The sequence below is a fragment of the Ostrea edulis genome, chromosome 8, assembly GCF_947568905.1.
Source record: "Ostrea edulis chromosome 8, xbOstEdul1.1, whole genome shotgun sequence".
Classification (NCBI taxonomy): domain Eukaryota; kingdom Metazoa; phylum Mollusca; class Bivalvia; order Ostreida; family Ostreidae; genus Ostrea; species Ostrea edulis.
In genome coordinates, this window is record NC_079171.1 from 23,289,385 (window position 1) to 23,303,467 (window position 14,083).

At 34.3% G+C, this 14,083-nt stretch overlaps 1 protein-coding gene across 7 annotated transcripts in view; it reads left to right on the forward strand.

Moving 5' to 3' along the window:
- Positions 1–14,083, forward strand: part of LOC125671946 (uncharacterized) — a 45,193-nt gene that overhangs the window by 16,379 nt on the left and 14,731 nt on the right. For 3 of the 7 annotated variants that reach the window (XM_056147196.1, XM_056147198.1, XM_056147197.1), the window contains 6 exons: positions 3,285–3,338; positions 6,796–6,852; positions 7,238–7,320; positions 9,291–9,341; positions 11,369–11,461; positions 12,255–12,377. In XM_056147196.1, the coding sequence (XP_056003171.1) occupies positions 3,285–3,338; positions 6,796–6,852; positions 7,238–7,320; positions 9,291–9,341; positions 11,369–11,461; positions 12,255–12,377 (461 nt within the window). Of the gene's footprint in view, positions 1–3,284; positions 3,339–6,795; positions 6,853–7,237; positions 7,321–9,290; positions 9,342–11,368; positions 11,462–12,254; positions 12,378–12,753; positions 13,103–13,568; positions 13,728–13,753; positions 13,800–13,893; positions 14,005–14,083 lie in introns of those variants that run through there. The other 4 variants (XR_008797984.1, XR_008797985.1, XM_056147199.1 and 1 more) reach the window with 4 other exon arrangements.

Genomic DNA, 14,083 nt, shown 5'->3' on the forward strand with positions numbered 1-14,083 from the left:
CATAGTACAGATTCAAATTTGTTCAAATCATACATGTAGTTACCGGGGGTAAAGTGAGGCCACAATAGAGGATAAAAGTCTTGCATGTGAGTATATAGGAAAACTCTTTAAAAATCTTCGTCCCAAGAACCACTGGGACAAAACAGTTGATACTTACGTGAAAGCTTTCTGTAAATAGTGCAAATTCAAGTTAATTGTAAAACTCATGGCCCCAAGGGTAGGATGGAAAAACAATAGGGGTTGAACATTTTATATACAAATATATAGGAAAATCAAGTTCTGAAGAATCATAAGGCCAAATAAGTTTACATTTACGAAAAAGCTTCCAGACATAGTACATATTCAAGTTTCCAAACACCCCACCCCCGTATGTGGGTAGGTTGGGACCACAATAGGGGATCAAAGTTTGACATAAAAATATATTTGAAGATTTTTTAAAATCTTCTCAAGAAACACTGGGCCAGAAAAGTTTACATTTACTTACTAAATACCCCCGGGAAATTACAATGATACATACATGTACACTATTTATTGTTTTCCTTGATTTTTTAAGAAGTTTAAATCCCAGAAGTACGCGCAATACCTTGATTAGCATTAATAACACATCTCACTGTATTATTTGCTGTTTCTCATCAAATGAACACAATCAAAATCTAGACCAATACATATTGGTCCATCAACGTATCTGCGCCGTCATGCATTGTAAATCTTTTAAATGAATACAAGCCAAATCTAGCATTACAGTCAGAATCGAAGTCGCGACTTGTGGTGCCAAAAATTAGAACTCAGTTGGGCTGTAGCACAACTATGGAATGACCTTCCAGATGACATCAAGACGTCAACATATCTTGAATTTAAAAATAAAAACCGATTTAAACTCATTTCTATAAATTAGCTTTTAGACTGTTTTTATTATCAAATACCATAAAACCTTTTAACTATCAATATTAATTATATAGTTTTATTTTGAACTCTATATATCAAGAACCCTTCATGTAATTGTTTAGGAACAGTGGTAAAACTTTAATCTTTTATTGTGGGCCCACCCTAACCCTGGAGCAATGATTTTAACAACGTGAATCTGCACTATGTAAGGAAGCTTTCATGTAAATTTGAACTTTTCTGGCCCAGTAGATAAATTTTAAATGGCCCCACCCTATTTTTGCATTTTTGTGACTTTTTCCCATTTGAAGGAGGTATTAACCTTCAATTGAACAATCTTGAATTCTCTTAATCTATGGATGATTTGTACCAACTTTGATCTTGACATTGGCCCATTGGTTTTAGAAAAGATGAAAATGTGAAAAGTTTACAGACAGACGGACAGATGAACGGCTAGACAGAAGGTGATCATAAATGCTCACTTGATCTTTCAGCTCAGGTGAACCAAAATGGTATAATTTTAAAATACTGATGGATACTAATGTTTTACAGCATATTCGTTTACATTAATGATTTGTGTTAGCCTACTTGTAAAACAAAGTGTTTCTTTCCCTGAAATATGATCCTATTATTATATGAACATCAGGTGGATGAAGTGTTGTTTCTTCGTACAATTCGTCATTATTATTTAAGACTTCAACTTACCTTTTACAGAATTTTAAACCAGACGTTGAAGTGTCTGAAAACTTCAAGGAACATTTTACAACCTTTCAAACCATACAATAATGTTTCTGTAAGCTTAAGCCATACAACCCCTTAGAAATTAAATATTCATTGAAAATATTCACCTATTGTCTTGCTGCACGTTAGATATTTTTAAATTCCGATTTCTTTTTCATATTTGTGAGTACTCTTCTTTGGATTTTGCGAGCTTCTGACTTGAATTTTAATCGGCAGCCATTTTGCTTCTGTTAAATGTGAAAGTGAAGTAGCTCATGTTATTCATTTTTCGATACAACGACCATAAATATTCAGAAGCTGGACATCAGGTGGGGGAAATTATCAACCTATATTATGTAACGTTATATTATTTTATGCTATCATAACATTACCCTCTACATGGATCACGGTGCACGACTATCAATATAAAGGCTACCTGTTATGCTATAGCATTTATGATAAAATGATGTGCTTGAATGTTTGGAATACAGTAAAATACTCTTATATCGAATTCACGTTTATTATAAAGTGATATTTATATTCACATCAGATTAATTGATGAATTGATTATGGCTTTACTCCGTTTTGACAGTATTTCAGCCATTTTACGGCGAGTTCCACGTAAGAAGAACATGGAAAAAATGTTATTGTATATAAGGAAGTTTGGTTATAACAAACTGTTTTTTCTACCACTGGTGGCTCCTTTAACCGTGTTTTACTGTACTCGTTATTTTACCCAGTTTCCATGCTTTTTTGCTGTCTCATATCTGCCATTCGTTTCTCCAGCTAGATTATATCATTGAGGGAGTCGGCAAGAGTGCGGTTCTCCGAGAGCAAGCCTATTTCCCTTAGCAAAGCTGGAGAAAATAGACTTGTTCTAGGGAAACTGTAATCTTGGTGACTCCCTCAATATTATATTTTAACCATTTTGTTAGAATGATACAGACATTCATACCATAATAAAGCTTCCAATTGATACCATATTGAAAACCAGGACCTACTCAACATTGTTTATATCATTGGGAACTCGTGATGTAATATCATCTTAAAATGAATATTCATGATAGTCCTTCAGAATCACACGTAAATTCCGTAAATTAAAACGAAGGAATAGATGCCGTCAATGTAGACAACATTAAATCAGCAAATGTGAAATGGAAACAGGGATGCTTACTCCTCCTAGGCACCATATCCCGCCTCTTGTATATCCAGGGGTCCGTGTTTGTCCAACTATCTATTTTGTATTGCTTATGGGATTTATGAGATTGATCAATGTTCGATATCTTTAACTGTTCATATATCATTTTTGCATGTACATATATACAGTGCAATTTATATATGCATATATGTTGATCTCACTCTTCGATTTTTTAAACTATAAAACAATCCTTTCCTTTCCTATCCTCGTTATATTCTTCAGTTTGTCACCAATACAATGTTTATAAACTGTCAGTCAATTACCTCCCTGCATTTAATAGTTATGGCCATGTTTTTGTATCACTTGTATGGTAAATAGAATGTTTTCGACAGTTAATGCGCATCTACTGTTGAATGTAACTTTACGCACAGTTTGAAAACTTCATCTACATTTCTGTGACATCCCATAAATAGTGAAGTCCTAAACTTTGAAACAGACCAGATCAGAATTACACTAACATTATTCATAATTTACTTTATTTCAGAGTTACTATGTCTTCAACTGAAAATACAACTACGCTGGTTATCGATGCTAGAGAGTAAGTCTTACAATTATATATTTAGTTTTTGTGAGCATCATCTTAATGACAAGGTTCAATTCATATATGTACAAGTCGTTTTTAAATATGATGCTGATTGTAAATTGAATGTCAAGCTGTCATGACTGTTTATATACTAATGTCGCATCAAATATGGTGATGGGGAAGGAAGAAAATTGAATAGTATTACTGGAAGCCAGTAAGTATAACCAGATACAATCTTATATAGACGAGTCCATTTATTCAGAACGTGTGAATGTGTGCGTATGGTAAAGAGCTGGAATACAATATATAACAAATCAATTCATAGTTCCAGAAAACAAAATATCAGTAAATGAATAATCATAATTACAAAAATAAACACTACTAGGTATAATGAAAATTGTAAATAATGCTGCACTTTGTCCTAGATAGCAATTCATAATTAGGAGGTTATATATTCGTTATTTAAACAATAAGAAATAAATGTAATAAGAATGAAGTATTATTGTATTGCCGTATAATTTCACTGTATGCAAATGTAAAGAAAAACACTCGAGAATTTACAACTTCGAATGTAAACACGGGAAAATATGGCGTCTTACATAGACTAGCCAGGGTAACAATTTGCAGGATGAAATAAGCATGGGCACGAATAACACCATGAAAACTACACTTATGCATTCTATAATATATATGTAAATGTAGGAAAACAACTTACATTTTGCAAGGACAGGGAGACGATGACTGTAGCCAAAAAATGTATACTAGCGTGTGGCGGGATCACAATGTTACGTTGGAGCAACGTGCATAATAATAACTCCCAAAGAGTTCCAAGACAAGAGCAAATAACTCTAATAGAAAAATATGTACAAAGATGGATAAATCTTACATTCCATTTCATTAATTACTTTTATTAAAGAAAAACCATGCTCCGGGAGTCGAGGAAAAATAAAGAAAGTTTCTTCATGGATCTGTACAGACAGTTTATTGTAAACTGCTATTATATTTTTACCCTTGGCAATCAATCGGGATATTAGCTAAGATACTGCTTCTTCTTTATGATATCTTACTACGGATACTGGTGTTGTAGCATAGATCCCCGTCGTATAGAATTTCCCCTTTGAGAAAAAAGCCGGGTTTTTCTTGGAGGGAAAAACGGCCTAGGAGATAATTCCCCTCCTCTTGTTTCTGGATTGTACCTAATTTAACGCATTTTGTGCACCATTCGATAACACAGAATCTGATGAGTTTCGTTTAAACAAATAGAAATCTCGTTCAAACCTTCAATGTACCATATAATATTTATATATATTATTCATAAACGTTTTTTGAAAGACCCATGGTATATGTACAATATAAGTTAAAAGTAAGAGTCTTACAATAGAATGAGTCACCCCTCCCTAAAAAGCTTCTTACAACCATTCAATGATATATGCTACTCAGAAAATTATGATTTAGAAAACAGCAAAACATTTGCACAGGCTTTACTATGGCTAAAATACATATTTATTCCATGGAAAATATTCTTATATGTGCATTTTGAAAATTTATACACTATACACTAATATCTATATTAAATTGTTGTGAAATTGTTAAAAAAGAGAACCGAAATCTATCCAAAATATCCGTACAATTTATGCATGTAATTATATTAACTTACATTGTTGTGTGATCAAAGAAAAACAAAGTCTTTTGAAAGAAAAAAAATCTTAATTTATCTTATTTGGGATATATATCCGATGCCTTTCAGATGATAAATAACCATTAGCTTCAAAACAAAGAAGGGGAGGAGAGGTCAAAAAATAGAGTATGTCTACCACCCAATATTAGACATGTATTTCTATGTTCAGAGTGTATTAACCCTTGACCATTGACCATGCGACCTCAACATTTATAGGGATCATCTACTCTTATGATGTACCAATGTATCAAGTTTAGTCTCAAATCATTCTCAATATATACAATATACATGTATTACTATGTCCAGTTTGACCCCTGACCTTATGAACACAGAATCAATAGGCTTCATTTTTATCCTTATGATGTACCAGTGTGTCAAGTGTGATGTCTGTCAAGGACTTGGTTCTCAAGATATTGAGCAGACAGTATCTTTCTATGTTCAGAGTAGATTGACCCCTGACCTTTGACCATGTAACATCAAAATCAATAGGGACCATCCCCTTTTTAAGATGTACCTATGTACCATGTTTGATGTATGTCAAGCAAAGGGTTCTCAATGTATTGAGCGGACAATATCTTCCCGTTTCCAGTTTGACCCTTGACCTTTAACCATGTGAACTCAAAACCAAGGTTTATCTACTCTTTACGATGTACCAGTGTACCAAATTTGATGTCTGTCAAGTAAAGGCTTCTTTGAAAATATATTGAACGGACAGTATCTCCCTGTGTCTAGAGTGGATTGAACCTTGACCATGAGGCCTCAAAATCAATGGGGGCATTTTAAGTTTTAAGGGTTCTCAAAATATTGAGCGGACAAAACATGTCTACAAATATACCTACCGACATATGCAAAACAATATGCCCCCTCTTTTTCAAAGGTGGTTATACAATTAAAGAATACTATTACCGCAATAAGAATAAGAATGCATAAGTTACAACCGTATACCCACAATTACTTATTAGTAAAATGAATCGTCCTACTGGTAAATATAAGACACTTCTTTTACCCACAATTAAATAACAATTGGATATCTATACCAGTAATGAAATACAAAAAATAACAATGTGGTAAGTATGCCTAACCATAGTCGACAAATACCTAATTGTTGAAAAGAAATCAAAATTGACGGTTTTACATTCTAGTAATGCAACAGGAAACGGATGGATACCTAAAATAGAAGGAGGGGGAAGTTCTATGCTGGGGTGCCTTTTCCTAATACGAAAAGAGGGGTCCAGGTTAATTCTCCCTTGGGAAAAATTCTATGCTGGGTCCATTTCGGTGTTCCCTGGGGAAATTCTATATGGGGAAAGTTAACCACAACATTGGTGCCATGCTGACTGCCTCTTCGACCAATGGGCTGATCCTCAACATGCAAGGTGAAGATAACGAACAGTGATCAATCTTGTAACTCCTATAAGCAATGCAAAATAAATAGTTGGGCAAATACGAACCCCTGGACACCAGTGGTGCCTAGGAGGAGTAAGCATCCCCTGTTGACCGATCACATCCGCCGTTAAACCTATATATGTATCATTAGTAATTTGCGCATCGTGAACCAACGCATTAAACAAATAGGACGTGTCCTGATTTGCTCACCAGAAAACATTCAACGTGCAATTTGAAGTGTAAATACGTTTACAGATTTAGTGTAGATTCAGTGCTATTTTTTCTTCTTCTTGTATATATTTAGCAATCTTTTGAAAATCTTTATGTTTGTCCTGAGGAAGGGACAGTTCGTCCCGAAACAGAGACATAATCTCAATTAACTTTTACATTGTATTGTTCTTTATGTAGCGTGACTGGACCACATGTGAACAAATCTGATTTTGACTCTGACAGCGTCATAACCTTGTAAGTGTCATTTTTTAAAACTTAATATGCATGTATACATGTATTTGTACCGTTCAATATCAGATATATAACCCACTATATGATAGTATAAAATATGTAATATAATAGCACGGTTTTGCATAGCTACGATGCAAGACCTGTTCTACAGGTAAGTTTTGCATCGTATATGTTGAAATGGGAAAGCTTGATTTGCAATTAATATTGACTTAATGTCAGTGTATGTAATTTTAAATTCGAACAAATTGTGATACTCATTGGTCTTCAATGTTTCCGAAATGTTTACATATGTCTAGGTATACACACATACGATTACATTCATAAAATAATACAGTTGGTAGTATTTTATTGTCTTGTTAGTGTCATCAATGATCATTGTTCATTGTAGACTCATCGTGCTACTGGTCGTGTTGTCTGCAATTGTAATAGGTGGAACAGTGGGCTTTTTTCGTAAAAGGGAGAATGTCACAGGTTTGTGTTTTTGTATATAACTTTTAAGTGACTGTTTTTAATCATGTGTTTTTTAAAGGTGGGTAGAGTAGGATTGATGATCATTTCTAACTGACCTTTGTCATTCAAGTGACGTATTGCGACTGCTATCTTTTCATAGTCAATCTAATAAATCCTGTAAAAATACAAAATCAAAAGCAGGGCACATAAGGCTCCCAAGAAGAACCAGTGGTTAAGGAAATGTCTTACGTTGAGTGTGAACAATTCAGCTGTTTTTCGAAGATTTCTTAGTCAATTATCACCAAAAATAGTGGTCAGTACTATCATTTCTTAGGTGAGAGGAATGTCAATTACGCATTTCCCATTAGAAACTTAGAAGTGAGAATGAAGCTAAAAAAGAAAAGAAGAATCATGATTTTCAACGTTCAATATCAACGAATCTTAATAATTCATTTGTAGCACATAACCCGACGCATAATTTTAGTCTTGTAGTAGCATTGGCAAATTTGTTACCATCAGGTGAAAAGTTTAACTGCTGGAGTGAGACTGAATCGATCATACACCATAAATTAAAAACTGAATTCATGATAAATCTGATGTCATGGTGACCGTCAGAACCATTGACTGTTTTGTTTTTACAGATGTTAACGCATAAAATTGAGTTGCGATTAAGAATTAAGGATAAATTATGGGGCACTTGCAAAGTCCAGCCTATCATACCCGAAATATTTCAGTTACGACACATCAAATATATATTAGTAGGATTCTAATAGATAAGATTTATTCGTTGAAAACTAATCAAATTATATAAACGACGCAAATTTTTAGCTCACCTCAAGCGAAGGTTCAAGTGAGCTTTTCTGATCAAAATTTGTCCACTGTCGTCGTCGTCGTCGTAGTTGTAAACTTTTCACAATTTTATCTTCTTCCCCAGAACCACTAAGTAAATTTCAACCAAATATGGCAGAAAGCATCCTTGGGTAAAGGGCTTTCAAATTGCAGGGCTCCTTCAAAGGGGTGATAATCACACAAATGCAAAAATAAGGTGTAGTCATTTAAAAATCTTTTTAAAGAACTCCTGGGTCAGAGGAGCTGAAATTTACATGAAAGATTCTTGACATAATTCAGATTCAAGTTTGTTGAAACATGGCCCCTGGTGTTAGGTTGGGCCACAATAGGGGATCAAAGTTTTACATGGGAATACATTAGAAAAAATCTTTGAAAATCTTACACTTATTCTACAGAACCATTGGAAGAGCTAAGATTTCCATGAAAGTTTCCTGGCATATTGCAGATTCAAGTTTGTTAACATAATGACCCCCAGGGTTAGGATGGGGCCAACATAGGGGATCAAAGTTTTACATACAAATATTTGGGAAAAATCATTAAAAATCTTCTTCCCAAAAACCACTGGACCAGGGAAGTAGAAATTTGCATGAAAGCTTTCTGATATAGTGCAACATTAGGTCTGTTAAAATCATGGCCACCGAGGGAAGGATGGGACCACAATAGGGGATCAAAGTTTTACATACAAATATTTAGAAAAATCAGTAAAATCCTCTGAAGAATCATTGGGCTAGTAACGTTTACATTTGTATGAAAGCTTCTTGATATAGTGCATATTCAAGTTTCTTCAAATCATGGCCTCTAGGTGTAGGATGGGGCTGCAATGGAGGATCAAAATTGTACATACTAATATATAAAGAAAATCTTAAAAACATTCTTCTTAAGAACCATTAGACCTATAGTAAAGCTGTCTGACATATTACAGATTCAAGTTCCTAAAAATCATGGTATCCAGGGGGTAGGTTGGGGCCACAATAGGGACCAACGTTTTACATGCAAATATGTATGGAAAATCTTTAGATATGGATCAAGGTGACTCAGGTGAGCGATGTGGCCCTTGGCCCTCTTGTTATAGATATTTCTATTCAGAGATATTGATATTTTATATATGTTTGCTCAACTCTGTATTTTGTATTTTATTTTAGGAGCCATGAGATTTATCAGAAGTAAAATCAGGTGCCTAAGAAAAGTACAATGTACGTATCCCCTGTCCACCAGTCCGCCATGAGCACCATGTTTTGATCAAGTAAATGGAGTGACCCGTAATCAAAATTAGTGTACCAAGAACAGCCTAACAATTGGTTTTATTAATAAACAGGATCATTATAACAAAGTCTTACTTTAAGCGAGATTGTTAAACCCCCTGCATGCTTTTCTCCTTCCAAATCAAACAAATTGATATCACAAACAATACATATGACACTAAATATCTTTGCATTCACTTTCGAGTTTACGATTTTGAAGTTACATAACGAATGTTGAAAAATAATTAACACTAGCATGACACTTGATCAATTTTCCAAATAGCGCTCTTGCAAAAGCTTTGCTTGTTATCTTTTCAAATGATTTCCCTATGACTAGACAAAAGCTTACGATATACATCTTTTCCCTATATGGCTGATTGGTTGCATATTGTTTTACGTCCCTCTCGAGAATATTTCACTCGTATGGAGACGTCACTTATGTCAGTGAAGGGCTGCAAAATTTAAGCCTATGCTCTGCGCTTACGGCCATTGAATAGGGAGGGATCTTTATCGTGCCACACCTGCTGCGACACGGGACCTCGGTTTTTGCGGTCTCATTGGAAGGACCGCCCCCATTTAGTCGCCTCTTTCGACAAGCAAAGGGGTACTGAGGACCTATTCTCACCCGGATCCCCACGGAATGTCCCAATTTGGGCATAAATTACTGATCTAATGTAATGCGTACTCATTGCGTATATAGAATATAAGTCATTGGTGCATATTTGACCAATATTAGCAATAAATGGTTTAATCTGATTACTTGTTTTAAACAAATGAAATCATGAAAACATTATAAGACAGTTGAGTGGATTTACATCAGTTGAAAACAATGTCGATGTAAGGTATTTTTTTATACATGAAAATTGAAAGAAAGAAAACCTGAATATATTCAATGCCTAAGGCTGAAATTCATGTGCAGTACATCTAGTTATCATATATTGATAAATATTTTCTAACTTTCAATGTGTTTGTAGTTGTTTGTGTTTCGTTCCCATTCACTCATATTGTGAGGTCACCAGTTGTAGACGAAGTATCACAAATTTAGACCTATGTTTAGCGCTTACGTTTATAGCAGTGAGGGTTCCTTAAAGTTTCAACGCCTGCCGCGACATGAAAACTTCGTTTTTATGTTCATATCCGAAAGAGATGTGATCCTCACTTCGAAATGCCGAGTGTTTTGGCAAAGGAAGAGTTACTAGTCTTGGCGGAGTTCAAACTTGCGACCTCCCGGTTACGAAACGAACGCTTTACCACTGCGTTACCGCGACCAATACTTCCAACGTGTTTTCCTTCAGTATTTTTACTAAATGTAATGATAGCCATTTCCTCATGAATGCGATATAAATGTGAACAATGTGCGCGTGAATCTTGATAAATTTTCTAGCAGTAAATTCGTTAGAAATTAAACTGAAATATACAAAAATTAGATTTTAATTTTGAAAACACGTGAGTGTATGAAGAGCAACGCTTCACGTTCACGCCAGAATACTTTTCATGCTAACGCGCTTCACGAAAAGGGAGTTTGTAAGAGTTAAGAGATTGATCATTGTTCGTTATGTTTACCTTTCATACTGGCGTGAAGCATCGCAGTTTATATTTATTTCATCAGTATTATCAGTAGTTTATCCTTGTTATTTGCTTTAACGAGCTCTCTCTCTCTCTCTCTCTCTCTCTCTCTCTCTCTCTCTCTCTCTCTCTGTATATCATAGAAAAATGCTAATGTAAATGTTAAGTAAAGGGAATAACTTACACTTTCAATGTATTACTATGATGCAAGATAGTTCCCTTTTCTCCACATTTACATTATGATATTGATATGATATACAAAGAGAGATACACAAAGCTAAAACAAATATCATTGATAAAGTAATGAAAGATAAAATGTTTTCCCTTTAAGAAATGAATATCAGTTTTGAAAATATATGAAGTTATGAATTGGGATAATTCACACCAGATTTAAATTCAATGCTTGTTTGTAGTGTCTTCCACAGATCCTAACAGCAGCATCCCCATGCTTAATGCCGGGGGAGAAGGCGACGGTGCTGCTACATGTACATGTACGTCCAATGGAGGTCAGTGTATTAAAAGAATACAGTGCATGGCAATGTTTTTCTAGAGTTCGAATTATCTTTGTTTTTCCCCCTTTCAAAGATATTCTCTTAGATTTGGTTGTAAGATTGAGGTCGATATCGGGTAATATTCATTATTCCCCATCAGAGTGAAACCGATATCATTTAAGGTATTCCATGTATAATGAAAGCATAATGAACAATTTTGAAGGATTTAGATCAACATAAAAAATTATTGTTAAATAATGATGAAAGTGAAGTAGATGAAATTCACATAACTGGTAAACGATGAGAAGCTGACCTTTTTGCACTAAGACTTTTTTTGGAAGAGTTATCTGCCCTTTGTAAAAATAAGAAAAATCTAATTTTCTAAAAATGTGTGTGGTCAATGATTAATTTTATTTCGTATTTTCATAAAAAGAAAGTGTATGTAACTTTCTACCAAGAGATTAGTGTGGAAATATAATTTGTTTTTAAAATATTGTAATAAAACATGCTTTTCCCGTATACTTCAATGTTAAATTCTAGGTGAAATAAATCAAGCAGTGAACAAAGTTTTGAAAATTCCTATGGTGGATTATTTTCATTTGATGAACCCTTCAAAATGATACTATGATTACAAATATTCCACCATCCCTTTATTAGATATGAAATGTGGTCATCATACATTGAATACCTTAAATATATGGTAGGCAATTCAACTTTTACATTATGTGTGATGTAGAGCGATGCTATATGAATAAAGTGATCAAGTAAAAACTGTGGAACTGTTATGTCATTTTTTTTTTCATTTTAGGATTGATACCTGTATATAAGGAGATGAATGTTCTAAAAGCAGCTCACTTGAAAGATTTAATTTATCGTGTGGCAACTGGAATTGCTGATACGAATATCAAGAGACTTATTTTCAATTTGAAAAGTAGGTAATCATTAAACTGTTTTTGTGCCTTTCCGAGTGTTGAGAAATATCTTAACATTCAAAAATCATTTGTTGAATTGCAGGTCTGAGGTAATGCTAAGTAAACCAGTGACGAGTAATACCTCAAATATGTAATTAAAATCCAATGTACTAGTTTCTAATTTATTCTTTAAACCTACCTTAGCATGGTGCATGTAGAAAATTGCATTGCTTAAAAGAATTAGTACTATTTACACAATGAAATCCTAATTTCTATGCCCCCTGCGACTAAAGTCGTGTAAGGTGTTTTTGTTTTGTCTGTCTGTCCAAAACCTAGCCCTGCTTGATATCTCCTGAACTGTTTAAGGCATAACTTTCATTTACTGCTTTCTTATAGGGTCTGTAAGTCTCGTTTGGTTTCACTTTCGGTTTTACTACTTCCGGGTACAACAACATGTGGAATATATAAAGTCGTAACAGAGAATCGGCGCCAATATGTAATTTGGTGTATTGTTAAGCGATCAGCTGCATACATGATACTGGAAAAACCCTGCCATGTAGTTTATTTAGGTTCCTAGTCGATGCTACAGTAAGGAAGCGGTGGATATAAAGATGTAGGTACGTAATATTATCACAATTCAACGAATAATCATGTCAAATTAACACACGTGTGTATAAACTGACAGAATATACTGGATGTGTTGTTTAAATATTTCAGAGGGGGTAGGCCTACAAAAGATTTTGACAGACGAACTGATAAAAATAAAATAATAAGAGCAAAAAATTACATGTACTACAATTTCATAAATGGGGGGGGGGGGGGGTAAGTTTTTCTTCGTCATCGATTTCAACATTTATTAACATCTTTTACTACATAATTCCCTTCTGTCTGAAGAGGCAAGGAACACTTATTTATTGTATCAATATAGAAAAATAACCTTGCTAGGAAAAGGGGAAAGGGTTGACAGGACACTCTTGATACTACTTGCCTTTATATAGGCTCCTGCATGATTAAATTTTGTATTGTGTTTCAAGAGAACTGGCATATATCTTTATTGTATAATTATGTAAAAGTGACGCATGGCCTTGAAAAGAATGATTGTAACACTCATATTCTGTGCTTATTTCAGAAACTACAACTTTGTTGTGTATAAGTGAGCCACTTTAAGTCAATAAAAACAGCAACTTATGGTATATTACTTTTTTTCATAGACACAAAGTTACGAAACCTGCTGAAGCAGAAGCATCTGCTTCAAACGTACATGTAGGAACCGAAGTTGATACTGCTACCAATATATCTGTACCAGACAACAATGAAGTGCATCTACATGATCACGAATATACAGCACCAAACCCTCAACATTTAAAAAGGTACAGTGTACGATACAAGTATTCTAGTACATCAAACCAGGAAGTTACAACGGTTGTTAAGTTTAGTGTCAGGTGGTTTTTCTGTATTTTCTTCATTCTCATTTCAGTGTTATCTAAATTTATATGCACACCAAATACTATAATGGTATTGCTTTTGTTCTTACAGCTTCCCTTGAAGACTATGATGTTGTAAACTTGCAGTGAGAAATATACCTGCTTAATTAAAGGAAACCATCCTTGACAATTGGGAACATCATAATTGAAAGACCCTGGAAAGGTATGTTTTAGCGGTTCGTTAAGGAAAAATGAACAATGCACTTTCTATACACTGACTAGTTATCAATTTCACAGGTCAG